Source organism: Talpa occidentalis, unplaced genomic scaffold (genome assembly GCF_014898055.3).
Source record: "Talpa occidentalis isolate TD23 unplaced genomic scaffold, MPIMG_talOcc4v2.1 talOcc4.16, whole genome shotgun sequence".
Classification (NCBI taxonomy): Eukaryota; Metazoa; Chordata; class Mammalia; order Eulipotyphla; family Talpidae; genus Talpa; species Talpa occidentalis.
Window position 1 is genome coordinate 40,641,255 of NW_023601653.1, and position 25,975 is coordinate 40,667,229.

The following is a 25,975-nucleotide window of genomic DNA, read 5'->3' on the forward strand; positions in this document are numbered from 1 at the left end:
TTTGTTTTGTAGGGTAGCTGTCCAACAAGAAATTCATTACCTAGGGCGCCTCCTGATAATAGTCATGTTTTTGGAGAGTATTTTGAATGAAACACTATTTTCCCAAGTGTGAAGACGGTGAACTAGAAACGAACTATTCTTAACTTAGGGGGATGAGTGCACAAGAGCTTTCATTCTGAAACTATAGCATTTAGAAGACAACAGTTCTTCTTGAAGCTTTTAGTAAAAGTCCAGATATCTGCAGATTTTAGGTTTGCGAGCTATGAGTGGAGATGCATATGAAGACCATTTATGGACCTCCTATAAGGAGCTTATTTTCTACCGGGGAGGCCTTGTACCTCTGCCTGAAGTAGAAGGACATTCCATATAATGACATGCAGTCTCTGGACACAAATGTATGCCGTGTCTTATGGGAGTGGAGTTGGAGTAGGTAGAGTAAGTTTCCTGTTTCCTGAAGTCTTTGAGTTTCCCCTTCACCTTAAGGGATTTCTCCCCCATGAATTGTGAACCACAGACTCTTACTTCCCCTGAGATGATTTAGCAGAAGGCTATATCCCTTGCCTCCTGCATCAGCTGTCGGCCATGCCATTTTTTGGTTTGACCTTTCAACTCATCAGCTGTACTTTTACGGTGCTTTAACATCACATACTGTGTTGTCATATTTTAAGCTTTCCTGTGTGCAAAGTTGAACTCATTAGTTTTAATCACTGATGTTCCTCCATAGTAATTATGATAGTTTATGTATTTACAAGGCGAAATAATTGTTGGCATTTAGACATGAGAGTTTTTCCCAAATGAGCACCACTCTGCTCACCTGATTAGAATGCCAGTGGCTGGCTGTTGACTGCTGACAGGTACAGCTCGCGTGTTATCGGTGCATGGTGCTCGATGTCAGGTTACAGAATATTGTTCCCCTTTATCAATGACAAGTGGCCTTAGACTCACTAATTCTGCTTCTCAAACATCATCCTTTTATTTCTAGAACCTTGTTGTACTTGGGGTAAGTTAGATGGTTAATGTAGCATTTGTAGTGCGTAGGTTCTGTTATGTGCCCTGTGGGGCTCTGGTGCCCCAGGTGAGGTGGGTTTGGGGACGTCAGCTTCACCCACTGCTCAGTGCAGAGCCAGTCTTAAGTACGTCTTTGATTTCTGTCTCACTGATTTCTGTTCTGTGCTTGGAGTTGTATCAGAAGTCAGACCTTTGGGGAGCAGATTAATTTTCTACTCTTATCTTCAAGTATCATTTTCTGGGAGATGGCCTTGATTTTGTCTTCCTACATTTCTGCAGAATTTAAAATTAAAATTGGCTAGGTTTCAAGTTTTTTTTTTAAAGATTTATTTATGTATGCATACAAGAACTGAGGTATAGGCTAGAGGTGTGGGGAGTGAGAGGATTCACCAGAGACAGAGTGGGGAACCGAACAGGCAGACTGACTGAAATACACTGCTGAGGGGAGCAGTGGGCAAGTCAGGAGAGGTCTGCTGCACCATGTGGGTAGTGGGTAGCTCCCTGGCCAGCAGGGGATCAAACTCATGTGCAGAGGTTGCGGATAGCTTCATAGTGCTGTGCTTAACCCCTTGTGCCACCAGGGAGGCCCTAGGTTTCAAGTTTGTAAGGACACTTGTGTCCCCGATCACAGTCTTATGACTCCATCATCATCTTCCCTCTGTAGCCTGTTTCTGACACTGTCCTGGGCTCTTATCTGTATTGTTATATTGGCTCAGAACCTTGTGATAATTGGCAGACTGTTCATCCATAAGAATGGGGGAAAGCAGTGGGAGGCTCTGAATGTGAAGGTGACTGACTGGCTTTGGGCTGGAGGTGGCGTGATTTTGGAAGAACATTCTGAGGGGGACATAGCCCAGAAGCCAGAAGGGATGGCTAAGTTAGAAACATGGGATTCCCCCCTGAAATGAGGGGAGAGACCTGTGTCCAAACATGGACCCATCTGCCATGGGAGGAAATGAGTAAGAAAGGCCAAGACGAGGTAACCTGTTCAGACACTAAAACCCGTCATCACTGGGCAGATATGGAGATTTCAGTACGTGTATTTTGGCTACAAGCTTGTGGAGGAAGTAGACGTTCTTACTGTGGATGGGAATAAAATTGGTATATTTGGGGGTGGCAAGTTGGTATAACAATTAAGATAAAATGTACATGCTTTCCCACCCCCTTTTTTAAGAACTCCTTGATGATTGCAAGTATTATTTTTTGATGTTCTTTATCTCCCAAACAGAAACTTGTAATCATCCTTCTCTAACAGGAGGGAATCTGTCCTGCAGACCCAGGAAACTAAGCAATGTGTACCCCAATATTTGCTGCTGCTTTTGCTTTTTTAAAAAGATTTATTAATGCATACAAGAACCGGGGTACAGACAGGCCAGAGGTGTGGTGGCGGGGGTGAGAGGATTCACCAGAGACAGAATGGGGAGCAGAACAGGCAGAACAGACTGAAATACACTGCTGAGGGGAGCAGCAGGCGAGGCAGGAGAGGCGCCATGTGGGTAGCTCCCTGGCTGGTCAGGAATTGAACTCATGCTGCAGTTTGCGGATAGCTTCACAGTGCTGTGCTTAACCACTTGCGCCACCAGGGAGGCCCCATTCTTTTGCTTTTTTAAATTAAGATATAATGGGCATATAATATTTTGTTGGTTTCAGGTGTAAAACATAAAAGTACATGCTTTTTGACCCAAAATTCCATGGCTAAAAATTTACCCTGCAAATATTTTTGGAATTATTCTAAATTAGATGCACATAGATATTTTGTGTCTCATTAATTATGATAGTAAAAACTGGATAAACAACCTTGGTGCCAATCAATAGAAAATTGTTAAGTAAGTAAAAAAGCAAAGTTCAGAGCAAAAAGTAAAAATCATTGGTGTGATAGGTTTTGTAAGTATGAAGGTCTCCCTTGCAATCTGAAAGTAGAATACTTATGTTTGGTCTGATTTGGTAGGTTAGCTTTAGGGTTTGGAAAATTAATTTTTGTGGAAAACTTTTGAGCATTCCTAGACCCCCACCAACTCAGACCAAATAAGAATGATTTACTTTTGGATGGTTGTGGAAGCCTGTATGTGATTATGTCACTCATAGAAAAGGAATTTGATAGTGTTGTTTAAGGAAAGTTTATGGGGGCGCAGCAGAGATATACTTTTCATTCTTAACCTTACTACTGAATTTGAAATGTATGTCACATTTTAAAGATTTTTTTAAAGAAAAGATAAAATGTTAGATGGCTAGTGTACTTATGGCCTTGCCTTTCCTTGGGTAGAACTTGAAGATTCATTATGATTAAGCCTGGGTTCACACTGGGAAGAGCTTTCACATAGTGACCTACAGACCTGCTACCTCTCATGGGCACTTGCGTTTCACCTCACAGTTTACAGAGTTATCTCAGCTCTGTGATCCTCTGTGGTCCTCACAGTGGCCTCAGTGAGGCCAGGCCTCTCTCAGGGACTAAGGAAAAAGGAGACTGGGAGGTGGATGGTGCGGTACTACTCGCCAAGCTGGGACCCGATATGGCTCTCCCAGGCCCAAACAACTCGCAGTTGCCAGTGGGGCTGCCTCCACCCAGGTTCCCACTAGGTGCGCAGGCAGGGGTGTTGGGAGCACTAGGCAGCCCGGACCCTCAGACCAGACACACTGAACCACTCAGAGGCAGCCAGTGAGACTAGTTTCCCACAGAGCTTCAAGCTGAGGCAGGGCAACTGTGTTCCCAGAGTAGGAAGCCGAGGAAAGGAAGACGCAGGATGTTGTAAGGGAAACAACTAGTTCAAAGTTCACACTGCCTTAGTCCCAGCTTATATCACTACCTGCAGCTTCCTCCCCACCCCTCCCTAATTTAACTCTTGGAGAAGGATTTCTGGCTTCTTGATTCCCTATTCAACTGATACATCATTACTTTGGTTTTGAATGTTAACCGAAAGGTCTGTCATACTCTTTTGGAACAGTCTCTGGGGGCTCTTGGTTATGTGTTTCAGAGGAGATTAGCATGACTTTAGTAAGGAGGGAACCAAGGTTCTCACAGCACCCTGCCAGTGTGTCCTCCAGGGGCTGTGAATTGCAGCTCTGCTACCGAGACACCGAGACCCTGGGGCTGAGCTTTGCTGGGTGCATATATAGATTATCATGATTTTTTTTTTTAAGATTGATTTATTTATTTATACAAGCACTGGGTACAGTCAGAAGCACGGGAGGGTGAGAGAATTCACCAGAGCTAGAGGAGCAGAGCAGGCAGAAGAACTGAAGTACACTGTTGAGGGGAGCAGCGGGCGGCAGGAGAGGTCTGCACGCCATGTGGGACCCTCCTCCGGTGGCCGGGGAGCAGCTGGGGATCAAACCGGTGCCGCGGAGGCTTTGGGCAGCTTCACAACCCAGCGCTCAACTGGTGCGCCACCGGGGAGGCCCAGATTATCATGATTTAAAGGAGGTTCACGAAACTTAAAGAGAGGGGCTCTGGCCACTGGGTTTTAACTTTTGTTTTCTCCATGTGATGGAGCTAAGTTCAAGGCCCATCACATGCGAGTGGACGGTCAGCAGCACCAAGATGGGCAGCACAGCTGTGTGAAACTCCATTTAGATGTGGAAAATGATACATCACAAAAAAGGCACAGGGCTTGGAGTAAAAATTGCTCTCTGTGATTTGAGCTGTAGTCATGCTAGTTATTGTCTCTGGTATATTTTTGGGGTAATGTCACCCATATCTATGATGTCAGGTAACCTATATACTCTGATGAGTCACACTAACTCCATCTCCTTTGTTCCTCCCTCTTTCCCTAGTCATAGCTTCCTGCCTTCTCACCCAACACAGTTTTTGCAAGTGCTAGATGTGGTTTTCTGTTTGTCAGTGGAAATCTCTAGCTGTAGAACTTATTCATAAGCACATCTAGTTCCACTGTCCAAAGGTAAACTCAACTTACCTCCAAAGTCAGAATCATTCTTGACTTTCCTTTGTATTATAAAATACAAAGGAAAATGTAAAAATGACTTTGTATTTCTCATCTGTTGCACATTCTGTATTCAACATGTGACGTGAGTCCTGTTTTACCATCTTTATTCCTGCTGCTATGGGGGACCCATTTTAGCTCCCTTACCTCACATTCATTCATTTATTCATTCAACCAACACTTAACAGCTTGACACATGCCACACAGTGTAAGACTTGCTGGGGCCTGCACTGTGGCTGATAGGCTTATGTTCCTTAGTCTTCCTGGCAGCCCTTGGCAGCCTGATACAACCATATAACTGGCTCAAATTCTGCCTTAAGCAAGGTTAGGGTATCCATAGATTCAGACATCCTCTCATATTATGCTAAGTAATAGAAAAATGAAAAGATGTAAATTAAATAGAAGGTACAGATAAGGGTAAGAGATTTGAAAACACTTGCAAAGAAATCTGAGGGCATGTCATAAATGCCTCTGGGTTTTTCCTGTTGTCTTAGTGACCACTGATTTGACAGCATTGTTGCTTTAGGAACTACTCTTTACTGAGTCCAAAGCACGCCAAGTTTTCTTGGGGCCTCTTTTTTTTTTTTTTAGATTTGTTTTTTTAATGCATACAAGAACCTGGGTATAGGCCAGAGATGTGGGGTGGTGGTGAGAGGATTCCCCAGAGACAGAGTGGGGAGCAGGACAGGTAGAGCTACTGAAATCCACTGCTGAGGGGAGCAGTGGGCAAGACAGGAAAGGTCTGCTGTGCCATGTGGGTCAGCTCCCTGGCTGGGGGTTGAACTCAGGCCGCAGTGGCTGGCAATATCTTGATAGTGCTGAGACAAAATCCTTGCGCCACAAGGGAGGCCTCTTGGGACCTCTTTTTAAGTATTATTTTGTTCATTAAGTTCTCTGAGATAATTGTAGATTCTCATGTGGTTATAATACATAACACAGATGGATTTTGTGTACCATTTGTGCAGTTTCCTTCAGTGGTAACTGTCCAGCGGTTGTGCAGTGTCATGCTTGGGATGCTGAGATTGATACAGAACATTACCCTCTCACAAGATTGTGTTGCTAATGGAGGTCAGTGTAACAGTGCAGACAGGAAAGACACTTTACAAGAGGTGGAGTGCTCAGTTGTATCTTGCAGCTGATGGGAAATCATCAAGGAAGGGCATGATAGTATTAGTCACAGTATGGAGAATACATTAAAGGAGCAAAACTGGAAGGGATCAGAGACATACTGTGGCCACTTCTGCACCCAACTGAAGGTCCCCCCGCCCACCACCTCAGGTCCTGGAGATGAGCGCAAAGCCATCTGCACAGAACCAGCTCATCCCTGTCCTGTGAAGCAGCTCTGCGGAAACCTACTGTCTGCAGCTAAACCAGCCCTTCACCCCACTCTGGGCTAAGGAGCCAGATAAGTGTTTAAACCATGGGCACCCAGCCTTTGTGTCTCTACAGTGCATTCTTTAGAAATCAGAAAAGTGATTAAAACCCACCACTTTCCCTCCTCTGCTTTCACAGCACCAACATTTCTTCAGGTCAAGAGAACAGGAACTCAAAAGACTTTAGGTTGTGAATGAAAACCAGAAGCACCCTGCCAAGAAGAATCACCTTTTGACATTAGTGACCACTTCCACCGAATGCAAACCTGTGTGGTTGGAACAGCTCTCGGCATAAGATCTGCCCTACTGATTCCCAGGCACCAATCCTCACTTCAGTTATCTAACAATAAACTCTGTCGTGGAGACTTTTATTTCAGGTGACAGGGGCCTTGTCTTACACTGGTTCATTTATTTGGGGGGCATTGTCATAATTCTGCAGCCTGGGAGCTGCAGGCAGCCACATTCTTTGCCACCCCCTTTCCACTCTTGACTGAACCCAGTTATTGAACTGGTCAATCCTGATTATCTAATCCTAGAAAGATCACAGACTCAGATGTATTTTGTCTTTAGTCAGTTAACCTCAGATGTATTTTGTCTTTAGTCAGATAACATTATTATTATTAATAATAATATTATTATCCTTAGTATTTTCATACCATTGAATTTGGGAGGGCAGATATGGTCATAGAAGGTACAAATGATATTACTCTTCTCCTTGCCTTTCACTACTTTCCTGAGACGCTTCAGAAATTTTTCAGTGACTCAGGTATAAGCCTGTCTGATCTCTGTATCCCACAGTTAAGCTGTGATTTATTTCATGTTTACATTGGATTCTTCTAGCAGATTATAAATTCCTTCCTAGTAACTTCCCTCGAATTCATCTTGTTATAATAGGAAGAGGGGAATAGCTCAGTACTCTGGCTTAAAAAAATATATGTATTTTTAAGTGGATGAGTGAGTGAGTGAGTGAATGAGGACTCCCAGATCGAGGGAACGCTATTTTCCTGTGGTCTAGATCTCAAAGTGCCAAAGAGTCTGTCCCATAACAGGTTCAGCTGTGATGCCCAGACAGTGCTCGGACTAACAAAAAGTGTCACTCTGTTCAAGTAAACTTAATGTGGAGCGAGATGTAAAGAGACACCTCGCCAGCTCCTTTTTCCGACCGGCAAGGAGGCGGGAGCCTGTTTTACCGTACGGCAGCATGGCGGCCGCCGGTGGTGGTAGTGAGAGCAGGTTCGCTCCAAGGAGCTCAGCCGATTTCCGTGCAGCAGCATGGCGGCCGCCAGTGGTGCGCGAGAGCGGGAATTACGACGGGGAAGCCTAGATACTCTCCGTACAGCATCATGGCGGCCGCCTACGGGAGCAGCCATGGTCACACGCCCGGGGGAAGAGGCCGCCGTAAAGAAAGCAGCGCTTCCTCTTACTTCTCCCGCCTCCCACAGGCTGTCGTGAGAGGGTGAATGGAGAGCGAGTTGTCGGGGGGAGAGAGGGCGGACAGGGGGCGCGGAGTCGGAGTGGCGCAGCAAGTGGCTGCAGGTGGCGACGGTGGCGGGGGTGGGGAGTGAGAGGGTGCGGGGGCCGCGGAGCAGGAGGCTGAGCGGGTCCGAAGAGCAACTAAAGCTGCCGCCTGGCCTACTGGGCCGGGGGCCGCGGAGCCCCCACCGCGCAGATGGACCTCAACCGGATCATCCAGGCGCTGAAGGGCACCATCGACCCGAAGCTGCGGATCGCGGCCGAGAGCGAGCTCAACCAGGTGGGCAGCGGCCTGCGGCGCCCCCGAGCCCGGCCCGGCCCGGCCCAGCCCGGCCCGGCCCAGCGGGCCCGCGCAGCCGCCCTCGCGCCCCTCCCGCCAGGGTCCCGACCCCCGCCCGCCGCCCCTCCGCCCCGCCCCTGGGGTCCCGCCCCCTCCAGTCCAGTGCCCGGACCCCCGCCCCGCCCGCCCGCCCTCAGGGTTCCCGTCCAGTCCCCGCTCCCGACGCCCACCCCTCCCGCTCCGTTCCCGGAGGTGCGGCCCCCGCCCCGTCCGCAGGCCCCCGCGGGCCCTCCCCGTCTCGGGGTCTGACCCCCGCCCTCCCGTACCGCCCCGGGGATCCGACGCCCGCCCCTCACGGGCGCGCCCCCCGCAGCCGCGCCCCGCCTCCTTCCCCTCGCGCACCTGTTGCCCACCTGCCCCAGCGCTGGCCGCCGCCGCGCGGAGCTCCCGGGGTCTGATGTCCGCCCTGGGCGCGCCGACGGGGGAGCGGGGCCGGGAGTTCACCGGACAGTCAGGTCTGAGGTCCGCTCTTCCCAGACCCGCGCCTTCGGTGCGGCGCCCGGGGTTCCGCGATGCGGGGACGCGCCCTGCCGGCCAGATTGGGGCCGTTCTCACCCCGTGCCCTGCCGGGACCCTCCTGCCGCGCTTCCTCCCGCCTGGATCTGGACCTGGTTGCCGCGCGCCCGCTAGGGTTCAGAACGCGCCCTCCGAACCGCAGCTTCCCTCCTCCGCTTCACCTGCGGGAGTGCCCCGCGTCCAGCCCTGCGGGCGGGTTGCCGGCCTGCGGCTGGGACGCAGGGGGAAACCCAGGCTGCGCTTCTCGGCGTCGCTCCCGGGCACTGCAGGACGTGCTCTTTCGGGGGTGCTCTCCATCCCGGGGGCCCAGGTTCTGCGGGCGGGGCGGGGGCGGTGCATCGGCAGGTGAGGCCCCCCCTCTCCCCCGGACCCCCCCCCCCCCCCCGTACCCCGGCGCTGCTCAGCGTTTTCCTCCCTTGGACTTGACGGGACAGCGCAGCTAGGCGTGGGGTTCTCCGAAAGGACTGAAAGGGCATCTGCGTGTAGTTTGGAGTAAGCGCGAATCTGAGAGATAAGAAGGAGCTTGAAAAAGCAGAGTCTGGAGAGAAAGTTGAGAATTGTGCTGGTGCCTCCGAGAGAAAAGGACTGTCTCAGATTAGGGGCCAGTTAAAGGCAGTGCCTGGGCAAGGATTGGCAGAGAAGTACGTGATGTGGATGGGCGAGAACAACCCTCCCGGCATTAATTAGGAAGAAGGAGCCAGATCTGAACTTGCTTGCTGCAGCGAGGCCAGATGGTAGCTGCCCTTGCAAGCTTCTGCTTCACCCGGGACTAGGTGCAGTCAGCTTCACAAAGGTGGAAATGGCAGGTGGGAGAGCCTGCCAGCTGGGGGCAGCTGTTAGCACCCAATTCTCTGTATGGATTTGTATCACATCCACTCCTTCCTTGCTCTGCCCTGGACAGTATCAGCCCAACTCATCTCAGACCACAGTTTCCACTGCAGCCTCTCAAAGTCGCTTATTAATATTTGAGGTAATGCTTTGGATTGCAGTATTCTCTCTTCAGGTATTTTTTCATTGTATGTACAAGATCAGAATACAAGGTCTCATGCTTTGTAGTAAGTGTAAGGTGGCTGAACTGGGGTTTGTATGCCCCTCTGTGACATCTCAGTCACTGGATAACAGGTGGGTCATCTGCCGGATGCTGCCCGGGGACATCTGGCTTAGCTCAGTCTTGGTGCTCCCCCAGCAGATGTTTGCCCATGGGAAGCTGGGACAGCTTCTGCAGGGTTCTGATGGACTCATCAAGCACCATTTGGAAGAGGAGGCAGCTCCTGCGTGACAACGTGTGTTCTGAAGGATAACATCTCATCCATCTCATCCTGCAGCCATCTTCTTTATCCAAGACTTCTCCGCTCCCTGTGTGTGTATTGCTTCTGTTGGAAAAAGCATCTTCAGTTTTGTCTCAGATGTTCATGGTGCATCCCGGACACAATCGTCGTCTCTGGGCCCAGATGTCTAGCAGCGCTGGCAGCGAGAGGGTGGGCACCCTGCCTCATAGCCCCCCCCCCGCAAGGTGCTCCTTCCTTCTCCACATGCCTCCAGAGCAGAGATAATCTGGGAGCCCAGCCTCAGAGTGCCTGCCTTTCCAAGAACCTCTAGATGTCTGTTTATCGTTCTTTGAGAGCTTGCCTGTAGTGGGGGCTATTCATGCAGTCATGTTGCTGGTGCTCTGGGTTAAGGACCGTGCCCTCTGGAACGTACCCTGCAGCTGTGGGTGCAGACTTGTCCCTGGTACCATTTCCTGTCATTAGTGATGTGGAGAAACAGTCCTAGCATGAGGCGTTGGGTGTACAATAGGGTGACCGTTCTCTGAAGAATGACAGTGGGCAGAGGCACTGTGTCTTCTTGTGAGGAAGAGAGCTGGGGAAGGCTCAGTGAGGGCCTCAGCTTGGCCCCAGGGAGGACCCAAGAAGCTAAGGAGGAGGGAACGGTGTCGGGAGTGGGGGGAAAGCCAGCTCTTTGTCTCTAGTGAGTTCTCATAAAATGTGGAATTTAGCTAAGCAGGTCAATTCTGTATTTTCAGAAAACTTCTCCCATGTAAATAGGCTCAGGAATTCAGCAAGGAATGTCTTATTCATTTATTTCTTAGAAACTGGAAAAGTAAAATTGGAGAAACATTTGTGGGAGAGCAGGAGGAGGATGTGCCTGACGGTGGGGCTGGCTAGGTTGCCTGACGGTGGGGCTGGCTAGGTAGAAGGCTGGGAGAATGAGATGGAAGGTGGCCCGAGGTCTTAGAAATGGCAAACAGTTGCAGAAAGAGGAGTTTCAAAGATGTGGTCAGCCGTGTTGATGTCAAAGTGGTCTCTGGAACAGTGCTTGCAGTAGGTATGCCTTGTTCTGGCATAAAGGTGAATTTGTATTTACACACAATAAGATTTTTAACAGAAGTAGCTGGTCGGTGGGGAGTTATGCAGGTGGCTTCTGAAGGCCTCCATTGAGGCCACTTTATAATGAAACTTCTTCATTTCAACAGTTTGCTCACACTGACATTCAGGGAGCAGGACTTGTGTCTGTCATGGGAACCCAGTCTGTTCCAGAGTTCTGGGTGATTCTTTGTGTCCCAACTGCATCAGGATGGAGCAAAGCCAGACGTGTGACAAACAGAGCTGGTCCAGTCCCTGCAGCTCCAATAAATACACAGAGGGTTGCCAAGCTGGAGTGCTTGGCCTGATGGAGGACCTGGAGGAGTGTGGTTGCAGGAGAGGCCTCAGGCTAGCAGGACAGGAGAGCAAGTCCTGGGGTTCCCGAGAGATGTGACTGAAATGTGAATGAGATCACAAAGTTTCGAAGGGGTGGTAATGTCAACCCCTGTGTCAGAACAGGGACACAGGCCCACGCTTGGAGAGTAGGAATTGCTGTGGGCTTTCTGAGCAGCATTTTCACAGCATTGGTCAGAGAGGCATATTGTTTTAGTCACTCATTTTTTTTCCTAGTCAGTTTTTTTTTTTTTGACTGCAGGTTATTTAGTAATCTTTAGGCCTCACAGGGTTCTCTGACTTAAAAAGCTTTTCTGTTATTTCTCCAAATGCCCCAAAATGGATTAACTGGATCAAGAAGATATGGTCTGTATACACAATGGAATACTATTCAGCCATTGAAAAAGATAAACTCATGCCATTCATAGTAACATGGATGGAGCTGGAAGGGGTGATGCTCTGTGAAATAAATCAGAAGGAGAAAGAAAAATATCAGATGGTTTCACTTATAGGAGGAATATAGAGGGAAACCATACAAGGGGTCAGGAAAAAAAATAAATAAGAAAACTAAACTAACAGACAACTGTAAATCAGAGACATTCTGCAAGGAAGGGGGAGGGGAGGGAGGGATCAAAACGGGGAGGAAAGAGCACAAGGGACTATGGTGATGGTGCACGGGTGACTTGGTGGTGGGAATTTTACAGGGCCTACACCTGAGAGGAGAAAGCAAACATTGTACAAAAATGAACAATGATGCAAGATGTATATATTTATATAAATACATATATATAAATAAATTTTTACAAATTCAAGGAAAAAAGTTGTTACTTAGATGGCATCATGTTCAGTCACATGTGCGAAGGATTTTTAGTTTATATGGCCAAATTTGTCAGACATTTCTTTGTGATTTCAGTCCTACAAGATCATCAACTTTGCCCCCAGCTTACTCCGGATCATAGTCTCTGACCACGTGGAGTTCCCTGTGCGCCAGGCCGGTGAGTTGCTGCTTTGTTCTTTGGAAGTATCTTTATAGGGGAAAGTAGAACTCAGTTTTCTTTCTTTCTTTTTTTTTTTTAAAGATTTATTTATTTATTCATACAAGCACTGGGTACAGTCAGAAGCGTGGGAGGGCGAGAGAATTCACCAGAGCGGAGAGTAGAACAGGCAGAGTGAGGAAGTACACTGCTGAGGGGAACAGCGGGTGGCAGGAGAGGTCTGCGCACCATGTGGGACCCTCACCCGGTGACCGGGGATCGAACCGGCGCTGCAGAGGCTGCAGGCAGCTTCTCAAGCCAGCGCTCAACCGCTGCGCCACCGGGGAGGCCCCTCAGTTTTATTTCATTTCTAAATATCTGTGATTTTTTAAAAAGATCGGAAGCAAACATGAAATATCTTGAATGGCTTACACACTTGCTGTCTTTTCCCCAGAGACCTGGAGATAGCTAGTTAGCTCCTTTCCGTCTCTACCTCCCACCTGTTGATTCCTTACCTTGGCACCTTTGCCATCTTCCCCCTTAGCTTTCCTAATTCTCAGGACTTCATGGCCCCAATTTTTTCTGATTCCTGGTGGCCTCACTTTTGGAGGACATCAGCGAACCCCATGAGCTGTAAATGCAGTTCTCACCCTGTGAGAACACGGAGGCGCTGTGCTAACAGATACCCCTAACTGCCCATGAGTGTGGGCAGCCCTCCTAGTCTTAAACAGGATGCTGACCTGGTTGAGGCTCCACAGTGAGGCCTGTTCTTCGTGACCTGCCTTTTCTTAGGGCCTGGTGATCCGTCTCCTAAAAGGACGTGATGAGACCCGGGTACCATGGCAACAGTGGCTGAAAGCGCACACTCTAAGGGACTTATGGGAAACACACTCATTACAAATAAATGTGGGCAATACACTCATTACAAATAAATGTGGGAGACTGCAAAGAACTAAAAAATTGCCCAGCCCCAGTGGCTGTGAAGTGGCCTTGTTAACGCGAGGAAAGCTTCAACTTTTGCATTTGTCCTGCCTTTGCGGGTGCTCAGGCAGGACAGAGGAGCTCGGCATGCTGACGAGAGGAATTTTGCTTGAACATAACTAAGTGAAAAAGTAGGAATCCCCTAAGATTTGGGAAAGTTTTTTTAACTTTGTATTTTAAATTAACTGCATCTAATTTCTGAAAGCTCCCTTTGTGGTTAAGAGAAGAAAAACCTATGGGGAAACATGTTTTAAGTTAAGTAAGGCTTACAAAGCTTGACTTTCTACTTTACGAGGTTCGTGTGTGCTCACTGGCCTGTGAGAGAGGGCAGTTCTGAGAATCACATTTTATTAAATGGAATATAAGTTCAGTGCCTATGTTTTCCTGCCTTTGCAAAGTTCCTATGAAATCTTTTAGAAATCATATTTTAAAAGATCTTAATTTTTTTTTATTTTAAGGAATTTTCTTTTTTTTTTTTTTTAAGGTTTATTTATTTATACAAGCACTGGGGTAGAAGCCAGAGGTGCGGGAAGGTGAGACAATTCACCCCAGACAGAGCAGGGAGCAGAACAAGCAGAAGGACCAAAATACATTGCTGAGGGGAGCAGCGGGTGAGACAGGAGAGGTCTGCCGCACCATATGGGTAGCTCCCTGGCTGGCCGGGAATCCAACCGGCACTGCAGAGGCTGCGGACAGCTTCACAGTGCTGCGCTCAACCCGCTGCGCCACCGGGGAGGCCCAACATCTTAATTTTTTAATTAACATTTTCTCCATATGACATAAACTTTACCGAAGCACAGATTTTACATGCTAGAGTGCCTGTAACTCCATTCTCAAAGGTAGTTGCAGTGTACTGTGGTGCATGGCTCTTCAGTTCTTCCTTTTTTTCTGTAGAGTCGGTAAAAAAAAAAAAAGAAATCTTAGTTTACAATCCTCCCCACCCATGTACTCAGGAATTATTCATGTCAGGGCCCACACAAAAACCTGTGTTTTTTTATTTTTAAAGGTTTATTTATTTATGCATACAAGAGCCGGGGTGTAGGCCAGAGGTGCAGGGGGTGAGAGTATTCACCAAAGATGGAGTGGGGAGCAGAACAGGCAGACCTACTGAAACACACTGCTGAGGGAAGCAGCAAGCGGACCGGACAGACGAGGTCTACTGTGCCATATGGGTCAGTTCCCAGGCCGGGGATCGAACTCGTGCTGCAGTGGCAGTGAACAGCCTCACAGTGCTGTGACTTGACCACTTGCACCACCAGAGAGGCCCCCAGACCTGTGCTTTATACCAGCCATCAGTATCTCCTTGTGCAGAACGACATCATTTATTTAAACAACTTGATATTGATGGGCTTTTCCTGCATTGACCCTTTCAGTCATGGGTAGAAGCAATACTAAAATGAGCGTCCTTGGAATCCTGGAATCTATCCCTGGATGTTCGTGGGAAGCTTTTAATAGAATAAATCATAAGTAATGACAGTGCTCAATCAGTGGAACTTTGACTCTTACCTCCAAGTCACTTGTGCTTACTTCTTGATCAATAGTGCATTCCAATGCTGGGCTCCCCATTCCTGCTGACTTGATACTACTTTGCTTTTTACTAATTTACGTAGTTAGATTTTGATATAAAATGGAAGCAGCATTTAAAGGCATGTTTCCCCATCACAATTGTTGTAGATGTCAAATCTGTTAGCCAAAAGACAAGTTTATGTTGGTGGTTGATCATGTCTAATTTGTTAAGAAAACTTTCTTGCACCGTTCTATCAGAGATCTGAAGTACATGGTGTGAAATCCTATATTATACTTAGTAACTTGTGCTTATATAAAAGAGTAATTAATATTCTCTTTTCAGATTATTACATTAAGTTCCATTTCATTTCAACTAATTGCAGATTTATTTCAGCATAAACAAATTAGTCAGTGTGCCATGCATTTGTGCCTGAATAAGTAGGTCTGTGGTTCACCACCTCTGTTTCTTTGCTATCTGAAGGTAGCTTTTTACTTTGAAGTCTAGTCCTATGGGGATTAAACAATTGTGTGCATAATATGGTTGATGTTTCTTCTTTTTTTTTTAAATCTGTGTTTGTGTGTGCATGTGTGTGTGTGTAGAACTGGGGTGCAGGTCAGAGGTACAGGGGGTGAGACAGAATGGGGAGACAAACAGAATGGGGAGCAGAACAAGTGGATCTACTGAAATCCGCTGATGAGGAGAGCAGCAGGTAAGATAGGAGAGGTCTGCTTGATAAGTTTTTTGTTACATGTTGAAGCTGCTTAGTAAGAATAGAACAAAATCATTGATTATATGTTTGGACTGAAAGAAACAAATTTAACAGTTTTCTAAAAAATGTCTGGAGTCTGATGTCCTTTTCCCTGTGATCACCAAGTAGTAAGTACTTCAAAGGGGTTAAATAAAAATGCCCCAAAGCGAAAAGCGAGCCCTTTCCTGCTTGGGTTGGGCATGGAAGGCTCTGCCTTGGGTGCTGGTGTGAGCGGTGGCCCTGCTGGGTGTCCTCCCTCTCTCACTCAGCCGCCATCTACCTGAAGAACATGGTGACACAGTACTGGCCAGACCGCGAGCCTCCCCCGGGGGAAGTGATATTTCCATTCAACATTCATGAGAACGACCGCCAGCAAATCCGTGACAACATTGTGGAAGGGATCGTCCGGTCTCCTGACTTAGTGAGGTACGCCCCGTGTTGGGGGGAGAACCGGTGGGAGCCCGTCACACAGGATGGTCCCCTGAATGGCGGTTGGTTCAAAAGAGGCAAAGTAATAAAGGTGGGTGCTCAGCAGACACTGCGCTAGTTATTTGTCTTTGCACATGTAATTCTTTGCAAAAGTCAGACTTGCCCCCTATGGCTGGATTCACAGCGTCAGTGCTGCACTGTGTTACCATCTTTTGACTTTGGCCTCCTGCTTTTCTTGCTCCCATGCAGGGAAATCCACTTCTGGTAGTTTTGACCATTTACTTATCTTTTTATTAATTTATGCCTCCTGGGTGTGTTTTCCTTTGGGGAAGCCAGACAGAGCAGGTATAACCCCCTGGAATGGTCTCCAGTTGGTCAGATCCAGAGGGGAGCTGAGTGGCCACTGCAGGAGCTTCCTGCCAAGGGACGCTCCTTGGCCCAGCCAAGGGCCCTGTGGGTGCTGCCAGCATGGAGGATCGCTGGGGGCCGGCGGGACTAGAGCCACTACACTTTGTGGCCCTAAAACGGGAAACAAATTAACAAACTCTCTTGGACATGAGCTAGTCATTTGCTTCCTTTCTGAAGTGGAGGGGGCAGGTGGTGAGATTGGGGAGAGGGGGACGTCAGGGCCGGTCAGGCTGTACCACAGCAGCAGATGCAGGAGTGGGAGGAAAGGAAGCTGCGAGACCAGGGTGAACGAGGAGAACAGGCCGAACTCCTCCATGTGGGGTGTCCTGGGGTGCAGAGGAGCAGCAGGTATGCTCATTAAAGTCCCGTTTTCCTCACTGGTGGCTTGAATGCCAGCCTGGCACTGGCGCCCCTGTGGTGCCATTCCTGTGGAAATCTGCTTCCTTGCTAAGGAGAAGTCTTTGCGTTCTTGAAGTATGTCCACCTCTTGTCAAGAGCTTTGTGACTTGTCAAGCCTCTGGGAGCTGCGCGACGCATCTGGAGAGTGCGATAGCAGGCTGCTTCACATGCATCCTGCTCGGCCTTTCTCTCCCTACACGGAGAGTGCAGCTGTTAAAGCGCAGGCATCAGTCTGTGGGCAGCTTTGAGGCGCCGCTTTGGGGCTAGCCGCTGGCTAGTAACAATGGCTTGAGATTTTGGCTCAAAGAGAGCTTCCTGCATTAAACAGCCCAAAGTTTCACTTTGATCATATTTAGGCTGTTTGTTCTATTGAAATGGTCCAGTACGGCTATCTGTTTGGGTTTTTTTTTTGTTTCCCTGTAGGATTTGATTGATTCACTGTCTTCTTTTTTTTTTTTTTTTTTTTTTTTTTGATAATTGTTTTTAGAAGAACTGGGGTGTAGGCCAGAGGTGTGGGGGGTGAGAGGACTCACCAGAGACAGAGTGGGGACCAGAACAGGCGGATCCACTGGCATACACTGCTGAGGGGCGTAGAGTGTGAGACTGGAGAGGTCTGCTGCACGTGGGTTAGCTCCCTGGCTGGGGATTGAACTTAGGCCATAGTGCCTGGCCTTAGCTTGATAGTGCTGAGACTTTAACCCCTGCACCACCAGAGAGGCCTATTTTTTTTAAATTTGGGAATGAACTTATTTGTAAATTTGTTTTTTTTTTTTTTTTTTTTAAAGCTGTATTGAGGAAAGACTGTTGAAAGGTTTCACTCTTTAGGAAGCCAGGATTCTGTGTTTTCAAAGAGCTGAGTTGAGGGGGGCCCTCTCCGGGCTGCTCTTCTACCACGCCCATGTGTATGGCTGGCGCCTATGGTCCTTGCATGCTGCTGCAGCCACCACTCAGTTTCTGGACTTTGCCTGCCTTCCAGGGTCCAGCTGACAATGTGCCTACGTGCCATCATTAAGTACGACTTCCCTGGCCACTGGCCCACCGTCGTGGACCGAATAGACCACTACCTGCGGTCCCAGAGCAGTAGCAGCTGGCTCGGCAGCTTGCTTTGTCTCTACCAGCTGGTGAAGACCTATGAGTAAGTGGCCCCGCCAGGCTCCCGGACCAGCAGCTTGCACAGAGGTGCTACCTGTGGGTGGCTCTGCAGAGCCCAGCGATTGGGAAATGTGGGTCACATTCGATTGGGTACATCCACACACACAGCCCCTCAGCCTCTCCTTGGCCCCTCCTCTGTGCTTCTGCAGTCTCTGCAGCCTGGACCCTCTGGGTGGGCCTTCCGGCCCCCTGCACTGTGTCAAGCCTGACCATCGGCTGTCCTGGGCGCACTAAGGCAAAGGCGCCCCCACATTTCCCTTTGGATGTCACATAGATGTGAGCATGTTGTTAAATGGGCTGGACGTTACCATTTTTGAACATGAGGTAGAAAATGTTAGTTTCCTGGCAAGTGATGCTTTTTCCCACTTGCTGGGAGCTGGGGGATCCAGGGCTCAAACTAGAGGGTCCTGCTGGTGTAGGGAATGCCCAGACATTTCCTTTGTGAATGAGAGCAGAGTTGGTTCCACAGACTTCCCCCATGCTGCAAAATCTTTAGATAACATTTTATTTGTTTATTTTTAAAGATTTATTATGCATATAAGAACTGGGGTACAGGCCAGAAATGCAGGGGGAGAGAGGGGGTTTTTGAGAGGATTCACTAGAGACAGAGTGGTGAACAGAACAGCCAGATTGACTGAAATCCACTCAGGGGGGAGCAGTGGGCCAGACAGGAGAGGTCTGCCTCACCATGTGAATCAGCTCCCTGGCGGGGGATTGAACTCATGCTACAATGGCTGCCTTTAGTTTAATAGTGCTGTGACTTAACCCCTTGCGCCATCAGGGAGGCCCCTTTAGAGAACATTTTAGACCTGTTACAGTGTTTCAGTAGTTTGTAAACTATTCACAAACTTTTTATAAAGATTTATTTATACATACAAGAAATGGGGTATAGGTCAGAGGTGGGGGGGTTTGAGAGGATTCACCAGAGACAGAGTGGGTAGCAGAGCAGGCAGATCCACTGAAATACACTGCTCAAAGTAGTGCAGCAGGCAAGAGAGTAGAGGTCTGCTGCGCCATGTGGGTCAGCCCCCTGTCAGGGGATTGAACTCATGCTGCTGTGGCTGGCGTTAGCACGATAGCACTGAGACTTTAACCCCTGCACCACCAGGGAGGCCCACAAACTTTTTAGCAAACTGGCTTAATTTAGGATAATATAAGAAGATGGGAGAGGAAAACATTATTTGTTGTGTGATAGGGATATTTAATTGGCATGTCAGCTTGTATTTTAGAGGAAGAATTGTGGTATAAAAAGTAATTTATATACTAAAAAAAAATCTATGTAGGGAAGTTAGAGTCTTTAAAACTAGTCTCTTTCTAGGGAGATTTTAATTATTTGCTGAAAATAGGGATCTACGCTCAAAGTTTAATTTACTCTCTATATGGAACAGTTGGAATGTTTTTATTTTGCTAGCTTATTCTGGTTTTTAAAGAATGTTTTTCTCAGTCAGTGTGGGCTACTCTTTGGCGGGGAGAAGTGACCCCTCTCTCTGCTTGGCTCTGTAGGTACAAGAAGGCGGAGGAGAGAGAGCCCCTGGTGGCCGCCATGCACATCTTCCTGCCCCGTGTGCAGCAGCGGGCCCTGCAGCTGCTCCCAGACCCCTCGCATTACTCGGTGCTGTTGCAGAAGCAGATCCTGAAGATCTTTTACGCCCTTGTCCAGGTAGTCTCTGCTGCCCTCACAGACTGGGGCCTCACACCTCTGCCTGGGTTGCAGCAATGGCTCAGTGAACGTTAGTCACCGTGAAGAAACGATCACATGTCCTCACATGTATTTCTTTTAAAAAAAAAAAAAATCCTTATGAGGAAGCAGGCCACAGAATCTCACTGACTCGTCCAGGTTATGTGCAGGGCAGGCTGAGGTTCAGTATCCACATGGCCTTCGCTCCATGTCTAAAAACACCCTTTGTCTCTCCACCTTGCCCCTTGTCATTCTCACCTGGCTGTGAGGAAATCCTCTTGGCCTCATGAACTGGTTCCTGGTCCACCCTCTCTCACTTCTGAGCCTTTAAAGTGCTCTCTTCTGGCTCAAGCATGCCTTCCCTATATGCCCTGCTCAGCTTGTGCTTGCCCCGAGCCTCAGCCTACACGTCCCTTCCTCTAAGAAGGCATCCTGGATACTCCTGTGTGCCTCCTTTATCCCTGCTGTGTGTCATTCCACTGTCACCCCACCCCTTCCCCACCTCAGAGGGCAGGGCCTCTTTTGGCTTCCTAGGGGCACAGCAGGTGGCAGGTTTGGAAGTCGGGGTACTGGGGTACTGTGCCTTCTCTTGCACCTCGAAGTGCAGCAGGGCACTGACAGACACAAAGTCACTGAAAAGATTTCCATTAAAGTGGCAAGAGTAGTGGGTATTGTACGGGGAATATAAACAAAATGAAAATGCATACACTGTGCAAAAATGAAAAATGATCTAAGAATTATGTAAAATAAAATAAAATATAAAGAAAAGGGTGGCAGGAGTAAGTTCTCACCATGGAAATAGGTAATTCTGGGAAGTGGGGGACTGCTAAGTAACCTCACAGTGGGCATCACTTTCAATGTCTGCATGGAGTCACGACATATCTTAGTCTTTCACAGCGTTACATGTTGAACAGAGCTCAATAAAATGGGGAAATTGGTATGGGGGTAAGTGGTTAATATTCCTTACCTATAATTTCATGCCAAATGAAAGAGAATTTATTAATTTTTTTCATTAAAAAGAAGAGCCCAGAGAAGCAATTCATAGCACAGACATTTATAGGTTTTGAAAACATCCTTTATGTTCATCATGCTCACAGAATCATAATCACTTTCTATGTCACCCAGTGCCCTCTTAGGCCCTTTTGTCTCCCAAAGTAGAGAAAGCTGTGGCTGCTTTGGAGGGGAGGAGCGGTGCTTGATGCTGTTCTTTTGTTTCCAGTACGCATTGCCTCTTCAGCTGGTGAACAACCAAACCATGACTGCGTGGATGGAGATCTTCCGGACCATCATTGACCGGACAGTTCCCCCAGTAAGAGTTCTTTCTGGTCCTCAGAAATGCCAGAGCGTCTGGGTTAGGTGTGATAGTGTCACCCAGATCGGGACATAGAAACTCCTGTCACCCCAGAGTTTCCTCAAGGGAGATGATGTTTTGTATCTTGTTTCCCATTTATTTGTATCGTTTATTTATTTTTTTGCATAGAACTGGGGTTTAGGCTTGAGATATGGGGGTGAGAGGATTCCCCAGAGACAGAGTGGGGAGCAGAATAGGTGGATCCACTGAAATCCACTGCTGAGGGGAACAGTGGGGGAGACAGGAGAAGTCTGTCGTGCTCTATATGGGTTAGCTCCCTGGCTGGAGATCAGACTCAGGCCACGGCAATGATAATGCTGAGACTCAATCCCTAGGCCACCAGGGAGGCCTTGGATTTTTTAAAGATAGGTGTGACCGATAGTGTTGCTTAATTGATATCTGCTTTGCTTACTTATCTCCTACCTGTGACCCATAAGGCAAGCGCTTGGCCACCTTAATTCACATTTCAATCTGACTTAGTTTGTACCAAGGTTTGGTCTCTCTGCTGCTCCTCCCGAGAGGCTTCACCTGGCTGTTCTGTCCTCCAGGAGACGCTGCAGATTGACCAGGATGACAGGCCTGAGCTGGTTTGGTGGAAGTGCAAGAAGTGGGCACTGCATATTGTGGCCCGGCTCTTTGAACGGTAACTCTGCTGCACCCCTTCTTGGCCTGGTGGTCAGGATAGTGGTGCTGGCTCTCTGGGCCTGACAGCCCTGCTGCCCCAAGGCCTGCAAGTGTGCGTTGGGGGCTGGGGGCGGGAGGGTGCTCTAGGATGATCCTGGGTTGGGGGGAGGATCTTGTCTATTCTTCTGTGGAAAGATGGGCAGGTGACATTGTTTAGCACATTGGCAAAGGCCAGGAGTTGTGCAGGTAGATGCTTGGCACTCAGCCCCCTAGGAGCCTAACTTAGGTCTAATCTTAGAAGCATTTGTTGAAAGAAACAACCATGATATCAGCTATAATGTATTTTTATTTGTACTATTTGTCCATTAGTTGCTCTTGGTCAAAGCTCTAGGCGAAGGCTTCTGTTTGAAATGTACATGTGGGCCAGAGGCTAAGTACACTACTCATTTTTTCATTTTGGGGTTTGTGAAAGTGGGGAAAAGTGTGAGTTTTCAGCGCTAGTAGAGTAGCCTTTTCCACCAGGGTCTGTATTTCAACTAGTGAGCATGCTTTGTTTTTAAAATTCACAGTGTTTAAACGTTTTCTCTTTGTATTTTAAGATATGGAAGCCCAGGGAATGTCACAAAAGAATACTTTGAATTTTCTGAATTCTTCTTGAAAACCTATGCTGTTGGAATCCAGCAGGTAATAAACTTGCGCTTTTTGAATAGAGGGTCTTCACTGCCAAAAGTGGTGATTTCCATCCATTTAAAAGCACGTTATAAATGCATTTTAGTACATTGTGTGTTTATAGATGATAAAGTAGCAGCTCCGCGAATCTCTTATGTGCAGTCAATTTAGAAGCGAATGTCCCAGGGGCTCCCTGGTCAGGATTGCCCCTGGATGCCTGGTTCTGCTCACACCTCTCACGTCTGGTGACACGCAGGAACGGTGCTAGGATGGCAGCTGTTACTGCCTCCCTGCGACCTCTTTTGAGTGTCTCGCTCTTGGGTTCTTAGGTGCTCACTGTTTTATCATAAGCTTTATATCTGAAGACTTACAGAATACAAATGGATCCATCTCAAGAGGACGTGAGCTCAGGTGTTAAGACATTCTGCCCAGGACTTACCTGTTCTCGTAGAAGGCAAGCTGTCTACGGGGCTGCTGCTGGGACCCAGAGCATGTGCGATGACATGGTGATGAGGCAGCCAGGGGCAGCAGGCCCGCCCTGCAGTGAAGACTCAGCAGATGCAGTGAAAGCCTTTATTGGTCTAGCAGGCGTTTCTGGATCTTTGCAGATCTATGCAGACTTATTGTTTTCAGTGTCAGTGCCATAAAATACTCCAAACCTGTCATCATAGGTAGATTGCTTCCTTTCATGGAACATTTCCTTTTGGTCTAGTATTATTTTATGGGTTCTCTTTTCTAAAAAGTGCTTTGCAACAGTTATAGAAAGCATGGTGATAAAGATCTTGCCGATCACTGTGTTGTCCCATGAGATAGTCTCTTGGCAAAATTACAGAATCATGAATCAGACTATTGACTCAGCAACTGCTGTTACTCCTGGGACAGTTAGGAGCTGGCCAGCACTGCCTGCTGCCCTTCCCAGCATGCCTGAGTCCCACCGCCCACCCCCAAGTTAGTGCCCTCGAGAACTGTGCTCAATGGTCAGTGAAGTTTCTCTAGTGTCACCAGACACCTGTGTGTGTGTGTGCGCACCTGTTTGTGTATGTACATATACAGATGCATACACATACACATTTATACTTCCTTCCATGGCATCTGTGCCATAGTGTGTGCACCTTGGTTAAGGTGTACATTTCTGGTACTTAAAAACAGTTTTCTAATCAACAACGGTTCTCTCCTTTCCTGTTTGTCTTGCCTCCACCCCCTCCTCTCTGTGTGAAGCGGCTCGGTTGGGACGAGCGTGCTCAGCCTGTGTTTAGCTTGCCAGTGGGGCTTCCAGGCGGTGGAAGGATGTCTGACAGGTTTAACAAACTTGAAGGGAATTCACATTGTGAATTTATGAATTTCCCCCCATGTTTTGAAAGAATGTACCTTATGTATCAGCTGTTGGTTCTGAGCAGCCGTAGGGGCAGGCTCTGCAGATCAGGGGTTTCCGGGGCCCCCAACTGTGGTCTGGTGGGTTACAGTGACTGTGGGTGTGGTTCTGTCCTTACAAACAACCACTTTAAAAAAACTTTTAAGAAAGAACTTTATAGTTTTGTGTTGCATTTACACTTTCTGTGGTCTGAGGTCATAAAATAAAATTCTTCCCTATTTCTAGTAATTCTATGCTTGCTTTTTTTTTTTTTTTTTTTTGACATATTTTCCCATCTGGAATTTATTTTGCTCTGAGATTTAGTTCGGGAGCTGACTTGACTGTTTTCTGGGTGCTGATTGGTTTCCTCTAGACTGTTTTATTTATACTAATTTTTGGAGAACTTGCAATTTTTCTCCTGAGCTGGACTGACATTTACCTACTCCAGTGCCCACCCCAGGTTTGAAGTACTCCTCTTTATTGAGCGCTGGGGCCTGTCTGTAGTTTCTCTGATGTATTTTTTTTTAAAGATTTATTTATTTATTTATACAAGCACTGGGTACAATCAGAAGCACGGGAGGGTGAGAGAATTCACTGGAGCCAGAGCGGGGAACAGAACGGGCAGACTGACGTAGTACACTGCTGAGGGGAGCAGCGGGCGGCAGGAGAGGTCTGCGCGCCATGTGGGACCCTCGCCCAGCGGCCGGGATCGAACTGGCACTTCAGAGGCTGCGGGCAGCTTTGCAGCCCAGCACTCAACCGCTGCGCCACCAGGGGAGGCCCTGATGTATGGGGTTTTTGATGCCCATGTCAGTCCAATCTGTTGTAGTTATTTTCGGCAGAGGTCAGTTTATTTGAGGAGCTTGTCCGTGAAGTAGACCGTGGACTTGTCCTGAGTAGCCCCCCCAGTCAGAAACAGAACAGGGACTGAGCAGTGGGTGGACACGCCTCCATGGAGCTCTCTGCCACGAGCAGTGTACTGACCCCCCAAGGTCCCCTAAAACCCTGCCAGCGTTAATCTCCATGGATTCTGGGTTTTAGGTCATTCCTCGAATGAGCTCCCCTGAAACTGTAGGATTGTTTACATTCTACATTTTCTCTTCCTATTTTCCAATAGGTACTACTTAAAATTTTAGACCAGTACAGACAGAAAGAATATGTAGCCCCCCGTGTTCTTCAGCAGGCGTTCAACTATCTCAACCAAGGCGTTGTTCACTCCGTCACCTGGAAGCAGCTGAAGCCTCACATACAGGTGGGCGTGGGATGGCTCTGCACTGTGCTCTTGGGCGAAAGATACAGGGCTGTGGCTAGTCCTGTATCTGGATTTCATCTATCTCTCTTTCCACTCATAGTTTCAAACACGTGTCATCCTCTGTCTTCTGGAAAAGGCCTGGCTATTTTAGACTTGGAGAAGAGGGGACCTTCGGGTTTTCTGGTTTGGGGGTTGATTCTGTTCATCTTGCTTGGGCTCCCTATAGCCTCAGTTTCTCCTCTGTTGAGTCAGCTGATGTGTTCTACCCTTCTTTTTTCTCTAAAGGTCGCTCAGCTCAGGTGAGGTATCTTGTGCGGAAGTATGTTGAAAACAGCCACCACTACTGTATTAAGATAGTGTTATTTTGCAGGAAATAACTATTTTCTTTTGTCAGTATGAGCAAACAAATTCTTTATTACTTTTTTTTTTTTTTTGGTTGTTAAGTGCTATAGTAGAAGTTCACATTCTTTGTCTTTTATTTATTTTTAATTAAAAAAAATATTTTATTTATTTATGCATATAAGAGCCAGGGTGTAGGCCAGAGGTGCGGGGTGGGGGGTGGTGGTGAGAGGATTCCCCAGAGACAGAGTGGGGAGCAGAACAGGTGGATTGACTCAAATAAACTGCTAAGGGGAGCAATGGGAAGATAGGAGAGGTCTGCTGCACCATGTGGGTCATCTCCCTGGCTGGGGATTGAACTCATGCTGCAATGGCTGGCAGTAGCTTGATAGTAATGAGACTTAACCCCTTGAGCCACCAGGGAGGCCCTCTGTCTTTTTTTAAATCAATAATTTACCTAAACAGTAGAATTCAACATTGTTATTTAATTAAAGAGGGGATGAGTGTGAAAATTATGAGCCATTAATAAATTCTTACTAGCATACAGGTCATTTTGATAATTCAAGGGTGTTAAGAACTGAATTTTTTTTCTTTCAAACGATGAGTTTTAAATCCTGTAACCTCTAAGGTGGTATCAAAAAGGAAAAATAAATTCTTTTACTTTGTACTTGGTACCCAAAATAGATTTTATTTAGTGTTATCTAAAATATAGTATCTTGGGCCTCCCTGGTGGTGTAGGGGTTAACGACACAGCACTATCCAGCTATCA

The 25,975-nt window shown here is 47.7% G+C and overlaps 1 protein-coding gene across 4 annotated transcripts in view; it reads left to right on the top strand.

Moving 5' to 3' along the window:
• The first annotated feature begins 7,904 nt into the window (after nucleotides 1–7,904).
• Nucleotides 7,905–25,975, top strand: part of IPO8 (importin 8) — a 51,433-nt gene continuing 33,362 nt past the window's right edge. The window contains exons 1-9 of one of the 4 annotated variants that reach the window (XM_037514088.2): nucleotides 7,905–8,072; nucleotides 12,258–12,339; nucleotides 15,824–15,980; nucleotides 17,767–17,925; nucleotides 19,446–19,602; nucleotides 20,840–20,929; nucleotides 21,520–21,614; nucleotides 22,195–22,279; nucleotides 24,733–24,867. In XM_037514088.2, coding sequence (XP_037369985.1) covers nucleotides 7,989–8,072; nucleotides 12,258–12,339; nucleotides 15,824–15,980; nucleotides 17,767–17,925; nucleotides 19,446–19,602; nucleotides 20,840–20,929; nucleotides 21,520–21,614; nucleotides 22,195–22,279; nucleotides 24,733–24,867 — 1,044 coding nt within the window. In that variant the 5' untranslated portion in view covers nucleotides 7,905–7,988. The other 3 variants (XM_037514091.2, XM_037514089.2, XM_037514090.2) reach the window with 3 other exon arrangements.